This window comes from Poecilia reticulata, chromosome 19, assembly GCF_904066995.2.
Source record: "Poecilia reticulata chromosome 19, P_reticulata-male-v2, whole genome shotgun sequence".
Lineage (NCBI taxonomy): Eukaryota > Metazoa > Chordata > Actinopteri > Cyprinodontiformes > Poeciliidae > Poecilia > Poecilia reticulata.
Genome location: NC_088848.1, coordinates 23,841,958 through 23,865,739, shown reverse-complemented (window position 1 = coordinate 23,865,739; position 23,782 = coordinate 23,841,958). Strand labels below are relative to the sequence as shown.

General features: G+C 39.7%; 2 protein-coding genes across 5 annotated transcripts; one reads left to right on the top strand and one right to left on the bottom strand.

Annotated features, from left to right (window-relative positions):
• Positions 1 to 5,752: 5,752 nt before the first annotated feature.
• On the bottom strand, positions 5,753 to 9,673 carry trub1 (TruB pseudouridine (psi) synthase family member 1). 2 transcript variants are annotated; one of them, XM_081600850.1, is made up of 8 exons: positions 9,479 to 9,673; positions 9,309 to 9,407; positions 9,012 to 9,067; positions 8,794 to 8,908; positions 8,643 to 8,715; positions 6,869 to 7,008; positions 6,723 to 6,779; positions 5,753 to 6,639 (listed from the first exon to the last, which is right to left on the bottom strand). In XM_081600850.1, exons 1-8 carry the CDS (start codon positions 9,621 to 9,623, stop codon positions 6,458 to 6,460), a joined length of 867 nt encoding a protein of 288 aa, XP_081456976.1. In that variant the 5' UTR covers positions 9,624 to 9,673; the 3' UTR covers positions 5,753 to 6,457. The 2 variants fall into 2 exon arrangements, with proteins under 2 accessions (XP_081456976.1, XP_008436420.1); XM_008438198.3 differs by having other exon boundaries at positions 8,794 to 8,875; positions 9,479 to 9,672.
• A 1,196-nt stretch (positions 9,674 to 10,869) lies between these two features.
• Positions 10,870 to 23,369, top strand: lrrc45 (leucine rich repeat containing 45). 3 transcript variants are annotated; one of them, XR_014085109.1, is made up of 19 exons: positions 10,870 to 11,522; positions 13,192 to 13,472; positions 13,810 to 13,871; positions 13,987 to 14,057; positions 14,740 to 14,918; positions 15,113 to 15,241; positions 15,580 to 15,692; positions 15,838 to 15,896; positions 16,540 to 16,617; positions 16,888 to 17,023; positions 17,502 to 17,579; positions 18,430 to 18,541; positions 18,611 to 18,681; positions 19,034 to 19,126; positions 19,224 to 19,316; positions 19,390 to 19,563; positions 20,667 to 20,814; positions 20,985 to 21,057; positions 21,940 to 22,028. XR_014085109.1 is itself a non-coding variant. In XM_008438195.3 (18 exons), exons 2-18 carry the CDS (start codon positions 13,244 to 13,246, stop codon positions 22,137 to 22,139), a joined length of 2,025 nt encoding a protein of 674 aa, XP_008436417.1. In that variant the 5' UTR covers positions 10,880 to 11,495; positions 13,192 to 13,243; the 3' UTR covers positions 22,140 to 23,369. The 3 variants fall into 3 exon arrangements, 2 of the variants coding, with proteins under 2 accessions (XP_008436417.1, XP_008436416.1); XM_008438195.3 differs by lacking the exon at positions 20,985 to 21,057 and having other exon boundaries at positions 10,880 to 11,495; positions 21,940 to 23,369; XM_008438194.3 differs by lacking the exon at positions 20,985 to 21,057 and having other exon boundaries at positions 10,881 to 11,522; positions 21,940 to 23,369.
• Positions 23,370 to 23,782: the final 413 nt, after the last annotated feature.

Below are 23,782 nucleotides of genomic sequence, written 5' to 3'. Positions count from 1 at the left end.
AAGAAGGGAGGAGATAAATGGACAGCCGACTTCCTGCAGGTGGCTGGTGGCCGTTTCTGATTGGCTTTGTCTGAGACCCAAACTCGCCCCGCAGTGAGGGGAGATTTTTATTTTATTTTTCTGCTTTTCAGGAGAATCTCAGACCTGAAAGCCCAAATATCAGCTGGATGAGTTGAATACTGAGAATATAGTTCAATGTGTTCTCATCGCTGTCCTGTAGTGTAATGATACACAGGATTCCCTTTAAACATTCAGACTAGAATAAACTGTTTTTAAAGTTTAACCTTAAACTGAAAGGCAACAAAATAAGTAAATATTCAAATGACTTATTCTTTTATAGAAGATGAATTAAAAAAAAGAAAGAAATATGTTCCTAGAAAAAGAATTGTTTTCCAGAACTGAGTTAACAGATCAAACGTGTTTGAAAACCAAAGCTTTTTGGTTCCCATTTTTATGTTATTAAGATATCAAAAATAGTTACTTTTTAATAGTATCTTTTTTCAGAACCAGAGTTGCCATCCAGTCGGTGCTCCGTTACCAGAAGATTCATTTCAGTGTCAAAATGTAACCTGGATTCGTTTTGAAGAAAAAAAACTTATTTTCCTTATCAAAAACCTTTTCTGATACAAACACCTTTAATTGTAGTGATTTAGGATTTAGCCTTAACTTCTACGAAGAGTCTGGATTACATATCAGTCAATCAGGTTAATTTATACGGCGCATTTCAGCAGCAAAGCAATTTGAAGTGCTTTACATCATAATCACAAAATTTCAAAGTCGTCAAATTCAGCACGGATCTGTTCTCCTATTGGCTGTTAGCCCTGACTTGACTCCATGTTTATCTACTCTGTGCATTAATAGACTATCGGTCTTTTCACTAATGTGCTAAATCACTGGTGAACGAAGCTGACTGTTTATTCAATCAAATTCAGTTTATTTATATAACGCCAGTTCACAAAATATTTTTGTCTAAAGGCACTTTACAAAAAAATTTAAATAATAATTTCACGTTCCAATTAATTCAGTACAGTGATTAATTATTCAAATTAGTTTTAAAAAGTTTCTATCTAAGGAAACCCAGCAGATTGCATACAGCCACTGACTTGCAGCATTCACTCCGTGGTAATAATCGCTTACGTTGTGTCATTGACTTTATTCTAAAAGTCTGCTACAGATTATTTAACATTTTAAATATGAAGTCACTTTTTAAAATGTTCTATTATCAATTTTATCACATAAAAAATGAGTTCAATGTCTACAGTGTTTTTTATGTTTTTTTTTTTGTTTATTTCAATCAGTTGAGTAGAACTGAATAACTTGATTTTTTAAAATGTATTTGTATTTGTATAGCCTGCATTCTTCAACTTGCCCAGTCACTTTGCTGCTGAATTTCCATACTGAGGGGCAATAACGATTATTTATATTCAATTATATCTTTATCTGCACTCTACTGGCTTGAAATATAAAATTAAATCATCATACATTTTACTCTACTGTATGTGTATTGGACTTGCTTGGCTTTTGATTATAAATTGGCTCTGGCATATGAATAAACTCAGCTGAACTGAGATTATCAGTGACTGCTCAAACATTACACCAGACACTCATGTGTAACATTGGTGTTATTTCGCCACTCCTCTTCTCTCGGTATAAAAATGACTGCACTCAGCGGTCAGACCAAAGATGAGGTGGATGGGCCACTCACTGCTGAGGCCAGAACCACCTGGAGCTTAACCTGCTCAAGACAGCGATGATGGTGATGATCCTGAGAATTCCCTCCCTACCGTCCTCAACAACACAGTGTCTACAGTGCATCACTTCTGGTTCCTAGGAGCCATTTTTTAATCGAGACCTGAGCTGTTCCTCACACTCTGGCACTCTGGCCTTGTGTGAGCTGGGCCTCACACAAGGCCCAGCAGAGACTGGACTTCCTGCGGCAATTTAAGAAGTACACAGGAGAAGCTGGTGGTGTTTGTCCTGTGTTCGTCCATCACATTGTGGTTCAGCTCATCCACCTTACAGGACACGCAAGATTGCAGCAAACAATCAGGTCTGCAAATAGGATCATACAGGCCAATCTTCATCTTTTAAAGGAGTAGGATCAGGAAAAGGTCAGTTAACATCTCTGCAGACCCCTCATATCATGGACACATACTGTTGGAACTTTCCCCTCAAGGAGTTTTTTATGTCCAGTAAAAACTGGACATAAAAAGAAAATAGTTCCTACTCCATCTACTGTACAAAATCCTAATGAACACCGAACAGCAAAGTAAACGTCACACAACTGAGTAAAACTGATTCTGATTCAGGTGTCTGAATCTGTAACAATCTGTACTTCAGTCCTGCTTTTTAACAGCGCCCCCTGGAGCCACAATAAATGCCGCAGCATTTTAAAGTAAAAAAAAAAAAAAAAAAAGAGAGAGATCTCCTATTTTAGCTTCCCTTCATTTGCTTCCCGGGAAATCCAGAACAGAAACTGAAGATTGTCCTCTCACATCTTCAAGCAAGTCAAGTTCCATCAGATGTTGTATCGTTCCAAACGTTTCTAACAGTGCGCTTTGCTCTCAGTGCTGGTCTACCGCTTGATCCCAGAGTTCCTGAGAGTAGAAAGGATTCAGATCCTTTATTAATCAGGATCAGAGGAGTTCTTCTGGGGTTTCTGTCTTCTCAGAACCTGAGTCGGTCATTGCAGACGGCCAGACACATTCAGCCAGGTTCTGGTTCTGCTGAAGATTCCTTCCTGTTAATCTCTCACATGCTTGTTTAGTATGAGGGAAATCCAACGACAAAATGCAAATGACTACTGTCACAGGTCAATGACTGCATCAGTCTGCTTGGTTTACTTAGATAGAAAATTGAAGCAATAGGAATAATAAACGGAATTTGACTGCATTGGTTTATAACAAGAGTCCCATGCAGTTTGCTTAGAATCTGTTAATATGGCTGAATTGGTTGTCTTGTGCAACATTTATCATGAATTGGAACAATTTAAATAAACCAAACTGAATATCTGCTGGTCCCAGAATCTGGTGTAACACCTGTCCTCCAACACCTGTCCTATCTGCCAGCAGCCACCACTAACGCTTTCTCCAGAACCAAGGTTGTCAGTTGACAGGAGGCCATGTTAAACCACAACACTGGCCCTGGATTTACCCTCAGGTCTCAAACAGTTTGGAGTGTTATCTTTACTATTGGAAGTTAAACGCCTACAAGTCAGCTGCAATCCACTGTGGACGGCAGCTGAATGGAGGGTGATTAACTCATGATTTGAATGTTTGGAGGTTTCCTGTGAATTTCATGTATCAGGAGAGCACCAGTGAAGTGATGATAATGGAAATAAATGCAAATTGTTGTAATGGCTCCTAAAGTGCATGTTTATTCCGTCAAGGAAGTTTCAGTAAGTGTTAAAGAATAACCTGGGACTTCTGGGTTTCAGAGTTACAGCACGGACAGGACAGGTCAGGGGCCCCACCTGCACGCGCTATTGTCCATCAGAGCTAATAACCGCCCCCCCCGCCCCCGCCCACCGCGCGGCATGGGAGGGCCTCAGGGTTCCCACAATAAATCCAGTGGCTCGATAACGTGGTTAAAGAGCGCTCCGCTACATGCTACTTTCTAACGGCCGTAATTTAGATAAAGTCAGCAAACACACAAATGAGCGGCCTTGAAGACTTAAAAGAAGCTCTCAGCGGCCAATATTTGCGACATATCGATCCGACCAGCCTCTCCTGGCGTCAGACTCCTGTCCAAAATCTACTGATAACTTCTCCCATCCGCCCTGGCAGCTGGCGCCACCTTCCTCCATGTTGATGTGTGCCATGGAGTAACACCTGTCTGTAGGTGCGTTCACTATGATGGCTGCTGAGTCTTCCCTACAAACAGCAGTTCCTCTGTCGTAGATCTATAATAAAATAATAATAATAATAATAATAATAATAATAAATAATAATAATAATAACATAAGAACAAATATTTGAATGAATCCATAAAAAAATCCATGTACATAACTAATATATCCCTTTCATGTATGAATTATGATCCTATGTGTCAGGATTTTTTCAAAAAATGTTTTTATTTTCTTAAGGCATAAAAGGTAATTTTGTTTAAAAAAATATTTTTTTTAGGTGATCAATTGTAATTTTTTCCAAATACAAAGTTATTTGAAAAATACGTCAGTAACATTGTTTTTTAGGGGTTATCTGATGTCACAATATTTTACCTGCAAGAATCCTCTACAGTAGGAGGAAAAGGGTTGGTCGGCATGCTTTTTTTGTCTGTCGGCCATATTGGATGTAACAAAAATAATGCATAATGATGCATCTGGCTGATGGCCAGAAGGTGATAGTGTATTTTATGATGCATTAGTGGTCTGTGTGCAAATGCACAAGTCAACTGCAATCCACTTGCCTTTTTATGTTATAAATATAACATAAAAATCCACAAGAAGCACAAGAAAACGTCTAGAAGCCAGTCGGTATGTGCAGCAGAACCAGGTTGTTTCTGCTGCCAGCATGTCTGCAAGGTCAGGATGATGCATAACATCCAACTGAGGAAACATCCACCTATTGAATCTAATCATTCAGCAGGATTCTTCATAAAATCGAGAACATTCATAACAACCCTGATCATCCTCTTCACACAACATTATATAACCACCATGTCTTCAGTCAGAGGCTGCCTTAGAGCCGCTGTAAAACAGACCACTACAGGAGATCCTTCCTGCCATCAGCATCTACAAGTCTAAAGATAAAGCATGGTTATATTTATTTTCTCTCTGGACTAATAAAATGTTTTTGAACTGAACTGGCATTTCCCCACTGTTAAAGGTGGATGGATCACAACCAGGCAACAGCAAAATGGATGCAAAGTACTGGCATGAAGATGACCCAAAAGAATAAAAATAAATAAATAAATCTAATCTTTTAAAGCGATCAATTTTAATGCAGAGCCATCACATCCATGGATGAAAAGCAGCAAAACCTGTAAAGACATGGAGGAATGATGACACGTTTGGTTGCTGCTTCGCAAACAAAAGAGATCAAACTTACATCAGGCCTGGTGAGCTGATAAAAACTGGACTGTATGTATTGGTCACTAAATCCTAACATCAGAAATGTGGATGAAAGTATTGAGATGGGATTGTTTCAGTTTTTTATGCATCTGTGTAACAATTGTGCTCACATACTCATATTCAACCAGAAAACCTGGAAAGTCACTTTCACTGTCTTAAATATTCATGCCTGATCTTTCTAAACATTTCACATCGACAGAACTCTGCAGTTGTTCAATAATAAAAATCAATAATCATGAATATATCTTGTTTAGCGATAGTGCAATCAGGGTAGATTCTCCAGGACATATTTGAAACTAATATCTGATTCTGTGCCCATTGTTTTCTTCAATTTGCTCTTATTTTTTCTTCCATTACTTGTATGTCACAATGGATATTATGTTGCAGTTTAAAGCTGGATAACACACACACACACACACACACACACACACACACACACACACACACACACACACACACACACACGCACGCACATGTTCAATTAGGAGAGAAACCGTCCATGTACAAATGGAAAGAAAGAATAAAAAAAACAAAAACAATCCTTGAACACAGAAAGGAGGAAGCCTGAAGCTAAGCTAATCCCAGGGTCCAGAATGAGAAGATGGTCAGGATTATCTTGAGGAAGGATGCTGGAGGTCTGAACCTGCAGACGTTCAACCAGGACACAAAGAGAAGGCCCAGTAGGGACCTCTTATGGAGACATTTATTACAGCAAGACAGTACATAAACTTAATTTGAATGATGTTGTGAAATGAAAAGGTTCAATGAGGACAATGGTCCATAAGGCTCCAAGTTTCTAATATTTGTAGAAGCTGTCACCATGTCATGACAACATGAGAGACAAAAAAACAACAACCCAAAAACCAATCAGTCAGGAGGGTCTTACTGCTGTCAATCACAATTTCATGTGCCACAGTGGCAAGGGCATTATATTCATTGATAGCGCCAAGACCCGCCTCCTAGCGCTGATTGGTTGTTTTTGGTCAGGAACGGTGCATTTCTGTAGGTCAATAGTAGCTCAGTGTGGAGGTGGAGATCCATCTTTTCAGATTATCTCAAACTGTCACTCCATGGTGACAGCTTTAACAAATATGTAAAAAAAAACTTTACACATTACATAATTTATTACATTTCTTCATAAAATTTAAACTGCACCTTCAACAAAAGAAAGAATTATATTTAACCAACCATAAAGAGCAAAGACAGTCCAGTTCAGAGTAGTCCACTGACCTCCAGGAGAACAATGATGGTTTTACCACCAGTCAGTTTTCTGCCACCAGTCACTAAACAAACCAAACGATCTCATGTTTACAGCTGATCTCTCTGGAGGACAAAGCAGGTAGAGGATGGCACCAAACGGCTCTTCCTTTAGCCAGCTGCCAAATGTTAGGTAGCGTTCTGTGGGGATCTGGGAGAGTCCGTCCTCTGGTCCTCCTCTGGGCAGGGCTGCAGCGCCCCAACGACGTTCTGCAGCGTCCACTGCTCCTCGTGCAACGCGTGATCCTGCAGGGTGAACTGGCCCTGCTTCGTCCTGACCAGCTCCTTCACATGAGCACACGACGACAGAGCTGCAGCACCAAAACACAGTAGCTACGTTACAAAACACCGATTTTAGCTCAGCTGCTTTCACCGAGATCATCTGGAGCGTTACCTTTCCCCAGGTCGTCCACCAGGCTTCTGACATAAAACCCTCCACCGCATTCAATATCTGTCACACAGTCAGAGTGTAAAGGGAAGAAATGAGAGTCATCATGCTGCACAGAACAACTCAGAGTGGATGGAGCAGTTTGAGCTAACCGAGAGTGAAGAGAGGAGGTTTGAACTCCTGCAGTGTTAGGCTGTGCACGGTGACGGGCCGTGCAGGTTTGGCCTCCACCTGGTGACCTTTCTTCAACAACACAGACAGACGCTGGCCGTCTTTCTTCAGGGCGGAGAAGCTAGCAAACAACAAAACTTCACTGTACTGAGAATTGTAGAGTTAGGACAACATACGTTTCATCTGGGAAATACCGTTTCTGCACATGCCCACCCGAGGTTTCACGAAAATAACAAAACCCATTTCACAGATCAAAACAAAGAAGAAAATGGACAAGTTCGGACTTATGGATGACAGTAAATGTGAATTTGTGTTACTTGTCATGTCAATTAGAATAACTTGACATCAGTAGACTGAGGCAGAAGTGAAGTAAGTGTGAAATACTGCCACCTGCGGGTGGGAGGAAGCAGTCACTTAAACCCAATGCTTTTCATCATTATTGTGGAAAATTTGGAATAAGCATAATAAATAAATAATGCATTAGTGCAAAAACGTGGGCATGTGTTGATTTTGCATCAATTTCCATGTTTACAGAATCACAAAAAACTGGAGAGACTGATGTGATTTGGCAGTAAATGGATAAAAACTTTGATAAAAATAATATTTAAGTAAACAACTGTTGCCTTATACATTTATTCTTGTCTCACTCTGGAGTTACATCAATAGCCATGTGACTACCTTCACGTCTCACATAATTTAGTGAGCTGGAGAAGTTCAAATCAGGGCTAGGTTCTAAAACCACATGAGGGATCCATGAAGTGGACCTGGAGAGAGGACCGCCCACCAACAGCTGCACTGACAGGCTGGGAAACGACAGCGGCAACTAGACAAGCAGCCACAGAGATTAACGCAGGACCCGACATTAAAATAAAACTGATTTAAAACAAAAAAATCTGATCAGTACAAAAAAATATAATGAAAATAAAGAAAATGTATCACAGGCCACATACACACATTTTCTGGGACTGTTCCAAATTAAAATGACATTTTGGCAACGGAACCTAAAAGAAAGAATGAAGTTCTAATGAACCATGTGTCCTGCTATATTATGTTATTGCTGTAGCCCTGAGGAAATATTGATAAAGACGTTCAGCTCAAACATGTTTCATTTGACAGGTGGAACGAAGACTGTCCTGTACAGTTGGGAGGTTTGCTGGGTCATCATCATCATCATGCCTAAATATCCAAATGTTTTGTTTGCCCTATTGAAGCAAACTTTGTGTTGCCTTTGTGCCCATTGACTCCCCACCTTATTGTGTAGTTCAGATTATACACTTCTATCCTACTGCTGCCATTTTAATTTATTGTGTCAGTGACTCAAATCTTTGCAAAATCCTTCTTGTTATTAACATGGCATTTCCCCAAAACACCTGATTCTCCAAGTGGACTCTAAAGGAGCTGATAAACACATCAGAAAGTTTTCAGGTTATTTGTAAAACATTTTCAAAACCACAGATTGTCCATCTGCTTCCAAATTATGCAGATGGACATCTGACCCTAACCTGGAGTTGGTCTGACTACCACACTAAATCTCTCAAAGTCTGATTGTGACATGACCAAATGCTAAAAAGTTTAAAGTGTGTGATGACTTGTGAAGGTCCCAGCAGGCCTGTTTCTAGACGGAGTTTGTTACTGGGACCAGCTGCTGTCCCAATTTGTAGGTTTCCATGTCTGCTGATAATCGCCAGTTTAGTATTAGATGAGTAAATTTCTCCTCCTATATTAAAACCTCTCTGTTCAGATGGGGTTACTTACAGTGGAGGAACCTGCATAATGTCCCCAGTAAAAGTTTTTAACTTCTCCTCCATGTCCAGCCTGGTTATGTGCTCTAGAAGGAGAGAACAGAAAACGCTACTATAGCCCTGCAGAAACATGTAGGAACTCTGCTGCAAAGAAAAACATTTACCAAACACTTTCTCCATGATCACCGTTCCAGTGGCATCAAGGGTATCTGTTGCTTTTCCCAGTTCTCCCACAGCCACGTATTTCTTCAAAGATATTATAATACACAAAAACAAAATCTAATCTCACTTAGAAGCCTTGCTATCAGCAAAACGTGTCCATTTATCCTTAAATGTGTGGCTGCTTTGAGCCCCATTTTCACATGCTGTTTACCAAACTCACCTTTGAACCTGTCAACATCGTGCTGAGCATTTTTGTCCCGTTCCCAATACCGACAACTGAAAGGAAAGAGTGAGGAATAGTTTTCTGCCTTTCAGGAAAAAAGAAAGCTCGTAAAATTAATGGTAAATGATTTCTTCTTTCATCAAATAAATCAGCTTACTCATATGGGATTGAATTAAATTGGACTGATTGACTTATGACTCAGTTGGATGGTTTGTTATGCAAAAACCTATTTGAATTAAAGTGGAATGGAACTCTAAAGCTCAGATTTCCTGGCGGACAGTGAACGCCTCTTACCCAAGACTCCGCTGGCAGCGCTGTCCAGGGTCCCTCCGTGGCCAATCTTCAGATGCTGCTTCTTCCTCTTTTTGCTGTTTGGGTACTGCACTCCCGCCTCTGGGTGAACAGAAGTAAAGCCTTTTAATGAGCAGTAGCGCCCCATGTTGCTGCTGTTTGCGCAGGCTTACCTCTGAGCAAAGTATCTTTGAACTTGTTTAACACATCAGCAGATGTCGGCCCTTGTTTCTTATATATGGCGAACAATCCATTTAAAGACTGAAGCTTAGACAGAGAACTTATTGGTGCCGCTGCGCCGCTCACATTCCCAGCCATGCTTGTTTTTGTGAGATGTTCATCTTCTTCTTTTATGGAGAGTGAATTAATAGTGTTTTACTGCCCTCTGCTGTTTTGGGAAGTAAACAATCATATCTGGAAAATGACTACCAATCTTTGCAGTCTATTAAATTTCAAAATAAGATAACAAGTTCTGAAATTACATGAAATATTTGATAGACATTATATTATATTTATTATATTATAAAGAAAAATCTATATTTCTGCCTGAAACGGCTAAATGGAAGTATGCTGATTCAAACTTAATTTGAATCTTAATTAGTATCATAATAATGAGACAGTATCTCATAATTATGACATAGCTATCTCGTCTCATAATACTCATCTGTTCTGATTATCATTAGGTCTGTTCAGTGGTCGACCTAGCCAGAAGAGGGCGGTAGAGCTACGTAAACGATGTTAACTGAAGCTGGTGTAGACATAATATAAGAGTAGACCCCGCATTGGCTGCTCCGACGCAGGAAATACGGCGGCCATCTTGGAGCGGTCGTCCCTCCTACTTTGCTCAAGCAAAACAGCAGAAGATGCCTCAGCACTGCGGGATATTGTTGTTCGGATCGACGGATTATTGATGTGAGGGCTCGACAGACAACGTTTCACAAGTATGATGGACATATTATTGTGTATATTTTGAGATTAGAATATTACTTTACTGTATTTATGTCCACCACCGGTGACATACCAGCTAATATTAGCTATATTGCTTGGTGTAATGCCCGGATTCCATAAATCTTAAATAAAAAATTAATTATTCTCTAACATTGAATTAGATTATCTGACACAAGTGCCTACCTTAGAAATGAAACAATGTAACAGATATTATAAAACGTACATATTGTAAACGTAAATATTATAACAATATAAGTTTGATAATATATGTTACATTGCACCAGCAAAGTTTACAAAGTGGTAAAGACTATTATTTATATGTAATTCTTTCACTCTGTCAAAAGTAACACACCTGCTAAATCTTCCGTTTTTGTTTTGAAGGTTTCCTAAAGACACGATGTGAGGAAGAAGTGGGAACTATAAACAGAGACGGATTCACCGCAGCACGGATGAATCTCACATCGGATTTTGGACTCAATCTCAGCTGCTGAATCACTGAAGCTAGAACTCGTCGGCTGGAAAACAGCCGATCAATAATATATACACTGCTCAAAAAATAAAGGGAACACTTAAACACTTAAGTGTTCCCTTTATTTTTTTGAGCAGTATGTTAGGTTATACCTGTTTATATGTATATTTATACACATAAACGTGTATCTAATATATTATTCAGTATTAATAATTATTTATTTGTGTCATTATTAATCATTATTTGTGTTTATATATTCATAAAAATATGTACTGATATTACTAAATAATTTATTAAATAAATTATTAACGGTTCTGTGCTTTGTAAAATGCGCATCAGACACCAGTATTACGTCAATATTAGAATATTCTATTCCTATTCTATTGGTTTCCTCACTAAGCATATTGAAATATTATGAACTATGTATCAATACAATTAAATAATACAATTGTTTATTAATTTAGCTTTGATAGCTGTTTGAATAAGGTTTTCAGTAACAAAAATGCGTGTTATGTTAGATTAAATGCGCTGATATGTCATTGTGTCTGCCAAACACATAAGGCTGAGTGGAGCGGTCCACCGCTCCAAGACGGCCGCCCTAAATCTCATCAGCTACAATAGGCGTGAGCGGTCCAGGAGGCGTCTATGGAAGCTAGCGCCAAGGCGTTTTTACAAAACTACACTGACCAAGATGCTTTGCGTCTTAGTTAATTTCCTGGTTACTTGCTGACTTGTTTTCTGTTAGCTTCTGTGTCTGAAACAATCGCTTTCTGGTAGGTAGTTGTTTCCTGCTCTCAGAGGTTGGTCTTGCTTTTTTGTCCTTACTATTAGTTTATAGAGTAAACGCCATGCTTGTCTGGATATCGTCGTTGTTTCTGGGTTTCACTGTGTTAACGCGGTTAAGTTGTGGTTCAGTTACAGCCAAAACTTCCAGTTGCATCAGTGTGGACCATCATAATGGTCTTATAGAATATGGTCAAATATGACGGTTGGGTTTTCAGAACCTTTAGACTTTGCAGTTGCTTTGTTCTAAGTGATTCTCCGGAGATTATTTGTCATACCTTCAAAATAATTGCCAATAAATTTAATGCAAAGCGGGAAAAAAAATGCTGCATAGTTTTCAACATTTTCACAAATGACAATCTGACAAATATGTTTTGCATATTCATATAGTTAATATGACATTGCAACAGGCTTTATAGCTGCAGGTGTTTTCTGATTTGTGTCTACCAGCTTTGCAAAATTGCTCATGGTCAGTCAAGTTAGAAGGAGAACATCTGTGATACTTTGAGGGAAACGATCATCGTTTAAGGAGTTTGTCCTGCTGGGAAGTGAAACGCCATCTCAGTCTCAGGTCTTCTGTGGCCTACAACAAGTTTTCTTTCAGGATTGTCTTGGACTCAGCTCCATCCTTTTTCCCATCGACCCTGACCCAGTCAGGGCCAAAGAAACTCCCCACATCATAATGCTTCCAACCTTTACTGGGATAAAGTTATACAAAGGTGTACTTTATTTACCATATAGGTATTTTATGAGGGCAATTGCACTTGATTTTATTTAGGGATATTAGAGTAACATAGATTTCTGTGGCAAGTCAAATTTATTTGCAGACCATATTTCAGTAATGGGCAATTTTCTTAAATATCATCAAAATCATCAAATATCATTGTCATAAAATAATAGAATGAAGACTGGAATTCATCTGTGAATTGAACACAGTTCTAAACAAACAGCTTTTAGTCTAGATTTGAAGGAACTCAGTGTTTCAGCTGTTTTGCAGTTTTCTGTAAGTTTGTTCCAGTTTTGAGGAGCGTACAAACTGAATGCTGCTTCTCCATGTTTGGTTCTGGTTCTGGGGATACAGAGCAGACCAGATCCAGAACACCTGAGTGGTCTGGAAGGTTGATACCATGACGACAGGTCTATAATGTCAGTCGGTGACTTCTAAACTTTATTTCTTTTTTTGTCCCTCTTGAATGTTTCAGATAATCAAACTGGGTTTAAGATCAGACAAAGATAACCTGAATAAACATAAAAAGCAGCTCAAGCTCACTTTGATTATCCAGGACCATGAAACTGGAGGTCTTGGCAGAAATGTGACAGAATTCCAATAATTCTGCAAAGCGGAGTTGGCCAGAGTTCCTCCACAGTGATGTCTCAACTCCATTCAGCATAGCCGCTTGGCATCAGCTGCCGCCTTCATATAAAAAATAAAAGATGGGGAAAAAACAACAACAAATCAGCCAACAGCCCACAGGACCACTAGTGTTTAAATTGCCACTGACCACTCACAGATGGTTGACCTCTAACCTTTACGGCAGTGAAACAGTGGATGACATTACGGCTTCATGAGGAGTGAAAATGATAAATGATCACAATTTGAAAGCAACACTTAGAAACTATTTAACTTCATTGTGTCAAATGAATGAAGCAGCAGTTTGTTGATGAAAATATCTCATTTCCTGTCAGCTGATGCTCAGGTCCTGGCAGGCAGCAGGAAGAACAAACAGCTCCGTCCAGTATGGAAGACTTCAGGTGGACGTACCTGCAGCTGTGTAAGGAGGGCGGGGTGGAGCCCCAGGAGAGTGTTGTGGCTCAGCTCCAGGAGAGCAGGGCTGCCCACAGCTCCAGGCTGGACCTGAGTGGACACAGCCTGTCCACTGACACCTGCAGTGTCCTGGCCAGGGCCTTTCAGAAGGACGCCGTCTTCACAGAGGTCTCCCTTAGTGACTGCATGCTAACAGAGGAAGGTGTGTACGACTGTCAGCCATGTTTGCTTTATGATGCTATAAAACAGAGGTGCTACACTCCAGTCCTCAAAACCCGGATGGGTCCCTGCTTATTCTAGATGTTTCTCTGGTCCAACACAATAATTAGCTGAATGGTTCGTTAGCAGGCCTCTGCAGGAGTTTGATCTGTGTCAAGATGAGTGAAAGAGAAGGCACCATGTACAAGTCAATAGTGGGAACCACTGGGATGTATTATTTAAAAACTGACATTAACAAAAAGCCATCAAGCTATCTTATTCACCTTTGAATAATAAATGTCTATATATGTAACAGTCTACATTTTTGAATTGACTTTAAGGCACCAAGATGCTTTTGGCTGGACTGTTTCACAACACATCAGTGAAATGTCTGGATCTGAAGGTAACAGCTGTAAAATCTGACACACACGCTAAACACACAGGCAGAAACACTTTAAAATAAATAATTCATCTGAACAGACTCTTTTTATCGGTGAGTTTCTGATAACTGTTTCCAGGGAAATAATCTGAGATCTACAGGAGCTGAGGTTCTGGGCAAGCTGCTGGGATGTAACAAGACACTGCACAGGTGAGTTTATCTGTCAAAAAAAAACTGAAAAAATATTAACTTAGGGAACCTCTTTCTATCATTGTGGGAAAATATGATGTTTAGTGATTTTTCACCAAAATGTTTACCAAGTGTAGTGAAAACCAGCTGTCTGTGATTAGTAAAGCATCTGTCATGGATAAAAAAATCACAAAGCGATTCAATCAGTGACTCACAGAAAAGAGAAATCTTCAAACATTTTCACTTCTTACAGATATTGCAGGAATTTGTAAAGACAAAAATGCTGACATAGCTGTTTTTGAACAATCCAATATTCCTTATTCATCTCTATGTGAGAGGGAGAACATATTTGATACATTTCTCCTAATGTTTGCTTTGGAACAGAATGTTAACTATTCCCAATGCAATGGAAATAAAAGCCATTAGAATTTAGAGACATATTATCTTTAAACACAGTCATTTTCATCAGTGTATCTAAAATGGTGCTGAGTAAAACTATAACAGCAGTTTTACTTGTTTTAGCCAGTACAAAATGTAGTATGTAACAGCAAATTTGAACAAAATGATGTCCTTTGGAGAATCTTGTGACAGGACTGTTTTGTAGGGTTTCCATAAATATGAAATCCCTGCAGCCTGAGGAGGGAAGCACACTGGAGCCGTTTATAATATGATAATAGTGACCCAGTGTGAACACTGTTCTCAGGCTGGTGTTGGAGTGGAATGCTCTGGGTGTGTGGGAAGAGTCCTTCTCGCTGTTCTGTGATGGGTTGGCGTCCAACAACACTCTGACACACCTGGACCTGCGCAACAATCAGATCAACCACCACGGAGCCTCGGAGCTGGCCCTGGCCCTCAGACGCAACAGCACCCTGCAGGAGCTAGGTGAATTGGAACTGCCCACATCAGTCCTGTCCAACCGCAGAGCAACAGACATGTTGGCGCATCTTTGATTGTCTCAGGAATCCCTAATGTGTTGTGTTTGTTTTTGTTGCAGTTCTCCTGATGTAGTGGAGATGTTGGTTTAAACCAAACATCTTTGCTGTGTGACTAATGATAGTTCACTCTTCCTTTTCCAGACCTGAGGTGGAACAACATCGGTCTGCTGGGTGGGAGGTCCCTGCTGGAGGCCCTGCAGAAGAACAAGAGCGTAATTCAGCTTGAGTTGGCAGGAAACAACATTCCCAGTGACATTCTCAAAGCTCTGGGTAAGACTGCCACATATCTCCTCCTGTAAGTGTGATTTCCACTAAAATATAGCAAAAACAATAAAAATCATCCATGAGTGAAATCACCAGATTGACATGCATATTTTGTTTTTAATATGCAGTGTTACCAAAATAATTTTAGTATTGACAGGAATAGTGAATAGCAGTCTTTTTTTCTATGACTGGGCAGCTCAATATGTAACACAGTTGGAGGTTCTGGAGAGACTCCTACTGGCCTACCTGAGTGAGAAAACAAACCCCTATTGGTGGAGTTGGAGTCATATACCTGCTTCAACAAACTGTGTGGCTCATTTTGTGAACTTTCTGGACCCGTCTAGAGCAGAGCACAGGACACAACTCTGAAAGAGAGTTCACGTTGAGAGAAAGCCGCAACAAGACCCATGTCCTCAGCAGAGAGATCCAATCACTGAAGGAGGAAAAGGGTCGCCAGGTAAACTGTCAGTTTGGCACATTCTGTCTGGAGTAAGTAGACAGAGAATCTTCTCTCTATCTTATCTACTGCATCTTATTTCAAATGAGAGTTTTGTGTATAACTTATGATGACCATGACTCTGGTTGTCCTCACTGTCCTCCAGTTCCTCAGCCTGATGGAGACCATAGACAGGCAGAGGGAGGAGATGGGACGCTCCACCAAGTGAGTTCATTTACTTTGTAAAATTACTGGCTGTTGAATTAGTCTTAAAGCTGATATATACAACCTTCTTTAAATACAAAGACTTAAACACTTACTTATTAAATGAATCTAAAGTGTGTTAAAGGGGGTTTAATTCCTTCGTGAGATGACACAGACTTATCTGAGTAAAGGATTTGTTTTAGACAAGTCTACATTAGTAATCACTACACTGACCTGGGAAGAATCTAACGCCACTAAGCAGATCAATCTTCCACTAAGCAGTAAAGGTCGGAGCGGTTCAGAACTGCTCAGTGGAAACGAGACATAAGAGTCAGATTGTAGATAGCAAACACAGTTTACCATATATGACTTTGTTACCTCTAAGCATACAACTTAGGCTATGGACAGCAGTCTTCTCTACAGGGACACACTCCCTACATATGACAGTGTGTAGCTTCGACTGTCCTTAAGCCTATTAAACATCTGTAATACACCTTGTTGATTACTCTCCTGAGGTCATCAGGTCTAATAAGCCATCAGACACTATAAACCCTAAAGGAATCAAAAATGCTTATGAAGAAGTCTGTGACTTATTACCTACAACCTGAATATGATAGACTTACTGTCTCTTTAAATATGATGTGTTTACCTCCTCTGATGTCAGGTCAACCTCTGCTCAGATTGGTCAGCTCCAACAAGCTCTGAATGAGAGGAAGTCAGCGATCAACTCCCTCACTGCCAAGTAATTCCTTCTTTCTACTCTCTGATGTTATTCCTGCTGAAGAGCAAGACTCATTTTATAGACTTTTTAAAAGAGACAATTTTCTAAAAGAACGACACAACCAGAGCAGTAATTAAGCTAAAGCTGTACAAAATTCAAACATGTTGCCCAAACCCCAAAGATATTTAGTTAACTATGATGAGTTTTTCTACTCTGAAGAAGCTACATCTGACTGACTGCAGAGATGGATGGAAGCAATGAGGTTTGTGGGTGTTTCTGTTGAAAATGCAGGTTGCAGATGACAGAAGCAGCTCTGGCCCTCTCAGAGCAGAAAGGCCAGAGTATGGGTGAGGTCCTGTGTCGCATGAAGGCTGAGAAAGAAGAGCAGAAGGACCAGCAGAGCCGGCTGAGGAAGAAGCAGGAAGAGGTACGCTGAAACGCTGGAGAACATCAGGGCTGTCGTCTTGAGTTTTGTGTTTTAAAGCAAAGAGTTACACAGACAGATCTGGATAAATGATGTGCTCACACACAGGCGCCTTGCAGAGGTATTGAACTGAGCCACATTTTTCATATTATAAAACAAACTTCTCTTGTATTTTATTGGATTTTTTTTTCACACATAAAAACCTTAAAATGTGTCCAGCCCTGGGGGCCAGGCTCAGTAGAACCTCGTTTTGCTGCAGTGACCTCTGAAGGTCTTTTGTCTCTACCAGCTTTTACATCTACAGGTGAACATTTCTACTCAGAGCTCTCCTAAAACACCTAAAACAGCTCTCTATCCAATCTGACTGAGCTTGATGCTCTCTCTCTACTAGAGAGCATCAATTTTCACAGAACGAACAAACAAACATTAGTCAATACAGGACTATGCTACGATCCTCTGTGTTTGTCTTCCTTTCCTTTAGGAAAGTTCTCTCAGGGAGGGAAAACTCCACAGAGAGATCCAGAACCTGATGGAAACCAATGGCCAACTCAGGAGTAAAGTATGAGCTCTGCTTGTTGAGTATCATGTGTCTAACTTTACACACCTGTGGCATTACAAGGACTGTTTCATAGTGTGGGAAATAAGTATTTGATCCCTGGCTGATTTTCTAAGTTCTCACACGCATAAACAAAAGCCCATTCTGTACATTTCATTCTGGTTTCATATTTTGATAGATAGTAAGAGAAACAATGAGAAAATCAGAAAAAAATCCTTACGTCAAAGTAGAAAATTGCTTTGTGTGTCATCGAGTGAATTATGTATTTATTCCCCTTCCCCTTACTCCCCTTTATGTATTTATTCTATTGAAGGAGAATAAATAGAACAGAGTTCTGGCTGTCACAGATTGGTTACGGCCCGTAATGCTATTAAATAAATCAGGTTATCATGCACAGATGTTCTGGGTCATAACGTCTGTGTGTGAAAACCTCCAGCTTTACAGGAGAGGCTTGATCATAGTAAGGTAAGGCAATTATATTGATATAGCACATTTTCAGAAACAAGGCAACTCAAAGTGCTTTACATTAATTCATAATTATGATCTAAAGGTTGCTTCAGGCCAATGGGGTTAACTTCTGTGAAATCGAAGGTCAGAACAGTAACAATGTCATGGAGGAGTCTTACTGCGTTACACCAGTAGAATGGCCAAAATGATTTAATGACATGCAAACCATTTTTTAAAACTTTTATGCTTTTATGTACTGCATTTCCGGTACTTTTTCATGATATTGTCTTTGAAGCTAGCATCAAATGTAAAGGTTGTGCTTTTATTTGCAAGCAGCAGCAGAGGAAATGATGACTGCCTGTAGCGTATGAACGTGGCAGTCATGTTAGTAATAGATGTGTGTCAGGTGGAGGAGCTGGAATGCAGGTGCAAGTCTCAGCAGCAGCAGATCTTTGAGCTGAAGCAGGAGCTCACCAACAGCACCGCAGAGCTCAAGATGCGGCTAACGAAGGCAGAAGGTAGCAGCAGCATCCGGAGCAGGTAGTGTTCCCACACAAGGTCCGGCTCATGTCCCGTCTGTCCCGCAGATCGGCTGGAGTCAGAGAAGCGGCGGTCCAAGCAAGCCCTGGAGGACATGGAGACCCTGAGACACAAAGAGGTGCTGCGTCCTCCATCACACTGTTCACACAACATGCATCACATCACAGCTGGAACCTGCGCATGAATAACATGTTATTCTCAGTTTCAATCCAATGCAAAATTCAGAAATACTTTATTGATCCCAAAGGGAAACGAATTGTTGTGACTCTGTTAATTCAACATCCTTCAAAGCGTTTTGTCTGGTAAAAGATTTTTGGTGATATCACACCTGATCCTTTGTGAACTGCTGTCTTTCTTCTTTCAAAGAGTTGATATAATTATTTGGTATATATGACTGATTACATGCTTAAAGTTGAGTATTGCAGCCAACTTTTGGATGGACGTTTTTTAACAGCTATATTGTCATACAGGTGGAGAACGTCAGCCGGCATTTAGAGGAGAGTGAGAGAGCTCTGCAGGAGCGGATCTTCAAACTGGAGGCGCAGAGGATCCAGCTGGAAGAGGTCACCAGTCCTGCTTCCTTCCTTTCGCCAGTGTAGAATAATTTCATAACAGTTGGTAAGAGTTTTTCAGATACTTGGTTTTGTTTGTCTGCTGCAGGAGTTGGGTAAAACTAAAGCAGCCATTGTGACAGAGAGGACCCAGGCAGAAGAGGAACTGGGAAAAGTGCGAACTCAAATGCGCTTGGAGGAGGTAAGATGCCTGAACAGAAGAGAAAGTCTTCCTGCTCTCAAAACCTCACGTCCACGCTTCTTTTCATGAGCAGCAGGAACGCGTGTCATCCCTGGAGGAGAGGTTGCGCTCCCTGCGTGCATCCATGCAGCAGCTGCAGATGCACTGCTCCCAGCAGAAACAGAGCATCTCTGAGCTGCAGGCGAAGAGCAGCCACCAGAGCGTGGAGACAGACGGCCTGCGGCGCCGGATAGAGGAGCTTCAGCAGGTAGGGGCCCAGCCGCCTGCTGCTGCTGCTTGTTCTGCAAAACCAGCTGAAAATGAATTCAGACACAACTGAGACACACAGGATGTGCTCCAACACCAGACCAGGTGGAGCCCATAGAGGGATTATCTGTTTTTAAATACAGCGGATGCTGCTGAAAGACCCGACAGTCTTCAAGGGTTCACTGGTTGCCATGGTTACCCACATTTATCTTGCTGTTTTAACATTAGCTATTATGTTGTCAGTATGCTTCAGTTATTTATCACTGTGTGATAAAATAAGTCATGCTACCAAATTGATATTAGTGACCCATTAATACACATTACATGCAGGTGAGTGAATAAATGAGGCAAAATGGCCCAAACTGCAGTGGCAATAATAATATTTCTGGAAATATTAAAGCAGTTTTATTCATGGTTCCATCATCAGCTCTCAACAAGATATGTCCAGTCTCTCTAAATAAGACGAGCACTAGAATAGAGTTTTCCTAAAATGTAAGTTTTTAAAAAAGAGGGGGGAAAAACATTAAAAAAAACAAAAAATAAAATCATATTTGGCAAAGGATGAATGAAATACAACTTCAGCCACCAGCTGAAATCAAAACTGCAGCACGTTGAACCAGAGGTAGTTCGAGGTTCACAGACAATGTACTAAAAATAAAGCCTCTGACATCTGCAGGTCCCTCAAAACTGCGTGTGTTAGTTTGTGCCAGGTGAAGAGAGGTGATCTGTGCTGGCGGCGAGTTCTTGATGATTTTATTAGTCTGATTGTAAATAATTTAAATAGTTAGAATAATGTATTGCCTGCCTTCTGCAGGCGGCAGTAGAGTGGCTGCTGACGCAATGTGACGTCGACTGATAATCCCTCTATGTTACGAGAAAAAAAAAAGGTTGTTACCTAGCAACAGCCTGTTGAGTAATAAAACTCACGCCTTGGCAGTATTTCAGACAAAACAAAAAAGTAATCACTAATTATTGATATGGACTAATATGAAACGCTTACACTGTGATAGGTTTTTCTGCCGCACCGCCCAGCCCTTCTTTGATTGGGTGTGTTTGCTGGCAGCTGTTTGGTGTGGATCCTTCCTACACAGCATGTTGTTGCAGGATCTGTCTGGAAAAGAGCAGGAGAAGGTGGCTGAGGTGAGCAGGGTCAGAGTGGAGCTTCTGGAGCAGATTGGACAGCTGGAGGCAGACAGGACAGCACAAGAGGGGCTCAAAGCAAAGATCAGTGCTCTGGAGAGAGAGATGAAAGGTACATTATACACTTTTTATTTTACTGCTTTGTTTCAAGTTGCATAATGTTTTGGAAATTTTAAAAATCTGATCTATTAGTAAACAGTTTGCTCAAAATCCTTCATTTTCCTGTCAGATTTTTGGTTTAATGTAATATGTTATCTTGATCTACATGTTTCTTCCCATCAGAAGTGACATTAATATTTTTGTAGTGGCCCAGGAAGAGTCCTGACAAAATCTGTGAACAGAACTACAGATTAAGGTTTGATTGTTGTAATGTTAATATAGATGAAGAGAAAATTGTAAACAATTTTCAACATGTCCATTTTTATAAAAACATTTAAATTGAAAACAGTTAAAATACTCCTTTTGCATTGTTTTATTATCTGATAGAACATTCTTGACCAGAGACAAATGTCTTTGTTGAATGAAAATAATCTGAAATCTGAATCTAGTAGAGGTGTGGATAATTTTGGACTTAACAGCAGGCAAACATTTCACAGCAGAATGTCTTCATCTTGACTTCAGGTTCAGCTAAATAATTTGTAATCCACAGATTGTTTGCCTTTGTGATGAGCCATTCATTTAGATACCTGTGAATAAATGTCAAGTATTTCTTAAAGTGAATGGTTTTGTTCTGCTAGTTATTAGCAGAATAAAATTATAAATTAGCTTCACTTATTTGTATTGGGAAGTGTTCTTAGTGTATAGAAAATTCTGACTCTTACAAAACAGAAATAATTTAGATCATCCTAACTTTATCTGAAACAGGAAGTTTAGTTTTATTTGTTTTTTTTTGTTTTTTTTATCTTAACCTATAGTAATAAATAATTCTAACAAAAAATAGAGTGTTTTTATAAACTTCATCCAGTTTTCACTTCACTCCAAATAAAAATGTGTTGAAGATTATCAGTGTATTTTCAGTTTTAATTAATTTACAAAACAAGAAAAAGTTATCATACCTTAAACTATTATAATAATATTTTGAACAAAAAAAAGTATAGAGAATGTGGGAGGTCTCTATATTACATAACTTATGAGTTACTGGAATACATGAAATTTTCATTAATATTCTAATTTATTACATAAAACTGTACACACCTGTTACATATTATGCCATTTTTGTGCGTTTCATTTTTCGTAGTTCTGACAAATAATCACCGTGACGTGCTTCTTGACAAAGAGAGTGAAAAGTCTTCCCTGTTGGAAAAGCTGCGGCTGAAAGAAGTGGAGATCCAGCGGATGAAGGAGGACGAGGCCCAGAGAGCCAGCTACCTGCAGAGCGCCATCCTTAGCTATGTTCAAGGCTCACCGCTGGGACACTACAGCAGTCCCAACAAGTAGCCCAGAGGAATCCCACTCATGACGAGTGAACACCTGCTGCCGCTACAGTCACTACACCTCACTGAAACTGAGTGACAGATTTTAGACACCATGAAACGCTGACATTAGAAGTCAAAAAGAGCTCTGAACACATAAGTCTTCATTTCTGACCAGGATGGGGCTCATCCTCCCGACTCTGGTCCCTTTGCTCTCTGGTGTGTGTTTGGGAGTGTCTGTGTGGTAACTGGAGGTGGACAACATTCATGCAAAGGTTTTTTTTTTCTTTTCTTGCCCCATGGTCACCATGGTGATGATGACTGGAGACAGTAGCTTCTCACGGTGCAGCTGTAGCAGCTCTGTTCTTTCTGCTCCACCGCCCTCCAGACTGTAAACATTAAAATGCCCGTCAGTTTTTGAGTTTTTGTCCTGAGGTAGTGCTGATACAGACATAAACACCAAGGATTAATGGATCCAGTTCAGGGGTAAATCCTGAGTTGTGTTCTGTCTGGAGGTTCAGTTTTCAGTGGAACGAAGTAGAACAGGTCTGGGTTTAAGTTTATGAACATAAAAACCAGAGAAAGTCTGTCGATCATCAGCATTTTTTTGCTCTTTACCCAGATATTCACTAAATATAATTAAATTTTGTATTTATGTTAATAAATGCGTAAATTCATGCACATTCTAAACAAGGTTTTGAAGAGTAAAGCAATATTACTGTACCAATAAATAGCTTTTAATTTAATATCTAATGGCTGAAATCAGTCTCTCCGCTCAGATCAGTTGTTTGATCTCAGTTCCTTATTTTCTGCTGACAGGATTGAAAGATGAAAACTTTCCCCTTTGTGTCAGTAAAAGGAAACAGCAGCAGGACAGTATTGGGAATCTTGAAGCTTATTGTTTTTAGTAAACTACTTCTTTATTTGTGAGGCAGTGATGTTTTTTTGTTTTGTCTGTTTTCCTGCTAGTTGATGTGACTGATCATCACATCAGTCACATCAACTAGCCGCTGTTGGCACTCGAATATGTACCGTGCTCATTCCTGCTCACCAGTTTACAAATATTTCTAAATGTGAGCTCCCATTTTTTTAGAGGAAGTGAAGCAAGATGATCCTCTGATTGGATCATAGAGTTCATTTTTACACAAACTTTGTATTCTAATTGCAAGAAAATATTTTGTATCATGTTATTTTTTCAAATGTATTCCATTTTGTGATTTTGTCAAACAAAATAAATGTCTATTTTCTTCTATCATTTGTTTTAGTAGTACAAATGTTTATTTTATTATTTTTGCAAATAATGATCTTCATTGATTGTTGTGTTATCGTAGTTACAATTTTACAGAACATCTAAGGTTAGAGGATAATATAAAATGTACCTCTTCCTTCAGTTTTTTTGGTTGCATTATCAGATATATTTTATGTTTTCAGTAAGTTGGATATAGATTATTCTGCAGCTGTTCTCTGTGATAGTCTGAGTTTGGACATGACTTCGTTGGAGCTCCATATATCTGAATTTATTTTTAATTACATCATTTATGTGTATTCTTTTGTTATTGTCTAAGATAGTATGTATAGTTTTCTATATTTGTCTGCATCATGTTTTCATAATCAGACAGATGTTTTGATCAGTTAGCCAGAACTAAATGAGCCTTTTCACCAAATACG

What these genes read in the sequence shown, in the direction of transcription:
- trub1 (XM_081600850.1), bottom strand. Translation starts at nt 9,623, where the DNA reads ATGGCTGGGAATGTGAGCGGCGCAGCGGCACCAATAAGTTCTCTGTCT. An exon ending in GATCATGGAGAAAGTGTTTG is followed by an intron (nt 8,716 to 8,793) that starts GTAAATGTTTTT and finishes CTCTCCTTCTAG; the next exon opens with AGCACATAACCAGGCTGGAC. An exon ending in GGTGGACGACCTGGGGAAAG is followed by an intron (nt 6,640 to 6,722) that starts GTAACGCTCCAG and finishes TTGGTGCTGCAG; the next exon opens with CTCTGTCGTCGTGTGCTCAT.
- lrrc45 (XM_008438195.3), top strand. Translation starts at nt 13,244, where the DNA reads ATGGAAGACTTCAGGTGGACGTACCTGCAGCTGTGTAAGGAGGGCGGG. An exon ending in TGAAATGTCTGGATCTGAAG is followed by an intron (nt 13,872 to 13,986) that starts GTAACAGCTGTA and finishes AACTGTTTCCAG; the next exon opens with GGAAATAATCTGAGATCTAC. An exon ending in AGAGGATCCAGCTGGAAGAG is followed by an intron (nt 19,127 to 19,223) that starts GTCACCAGTCCT and finishes TGTCTGCTGCAG; the next exon opens with GAGTTGGGTAAAACTAAAGC.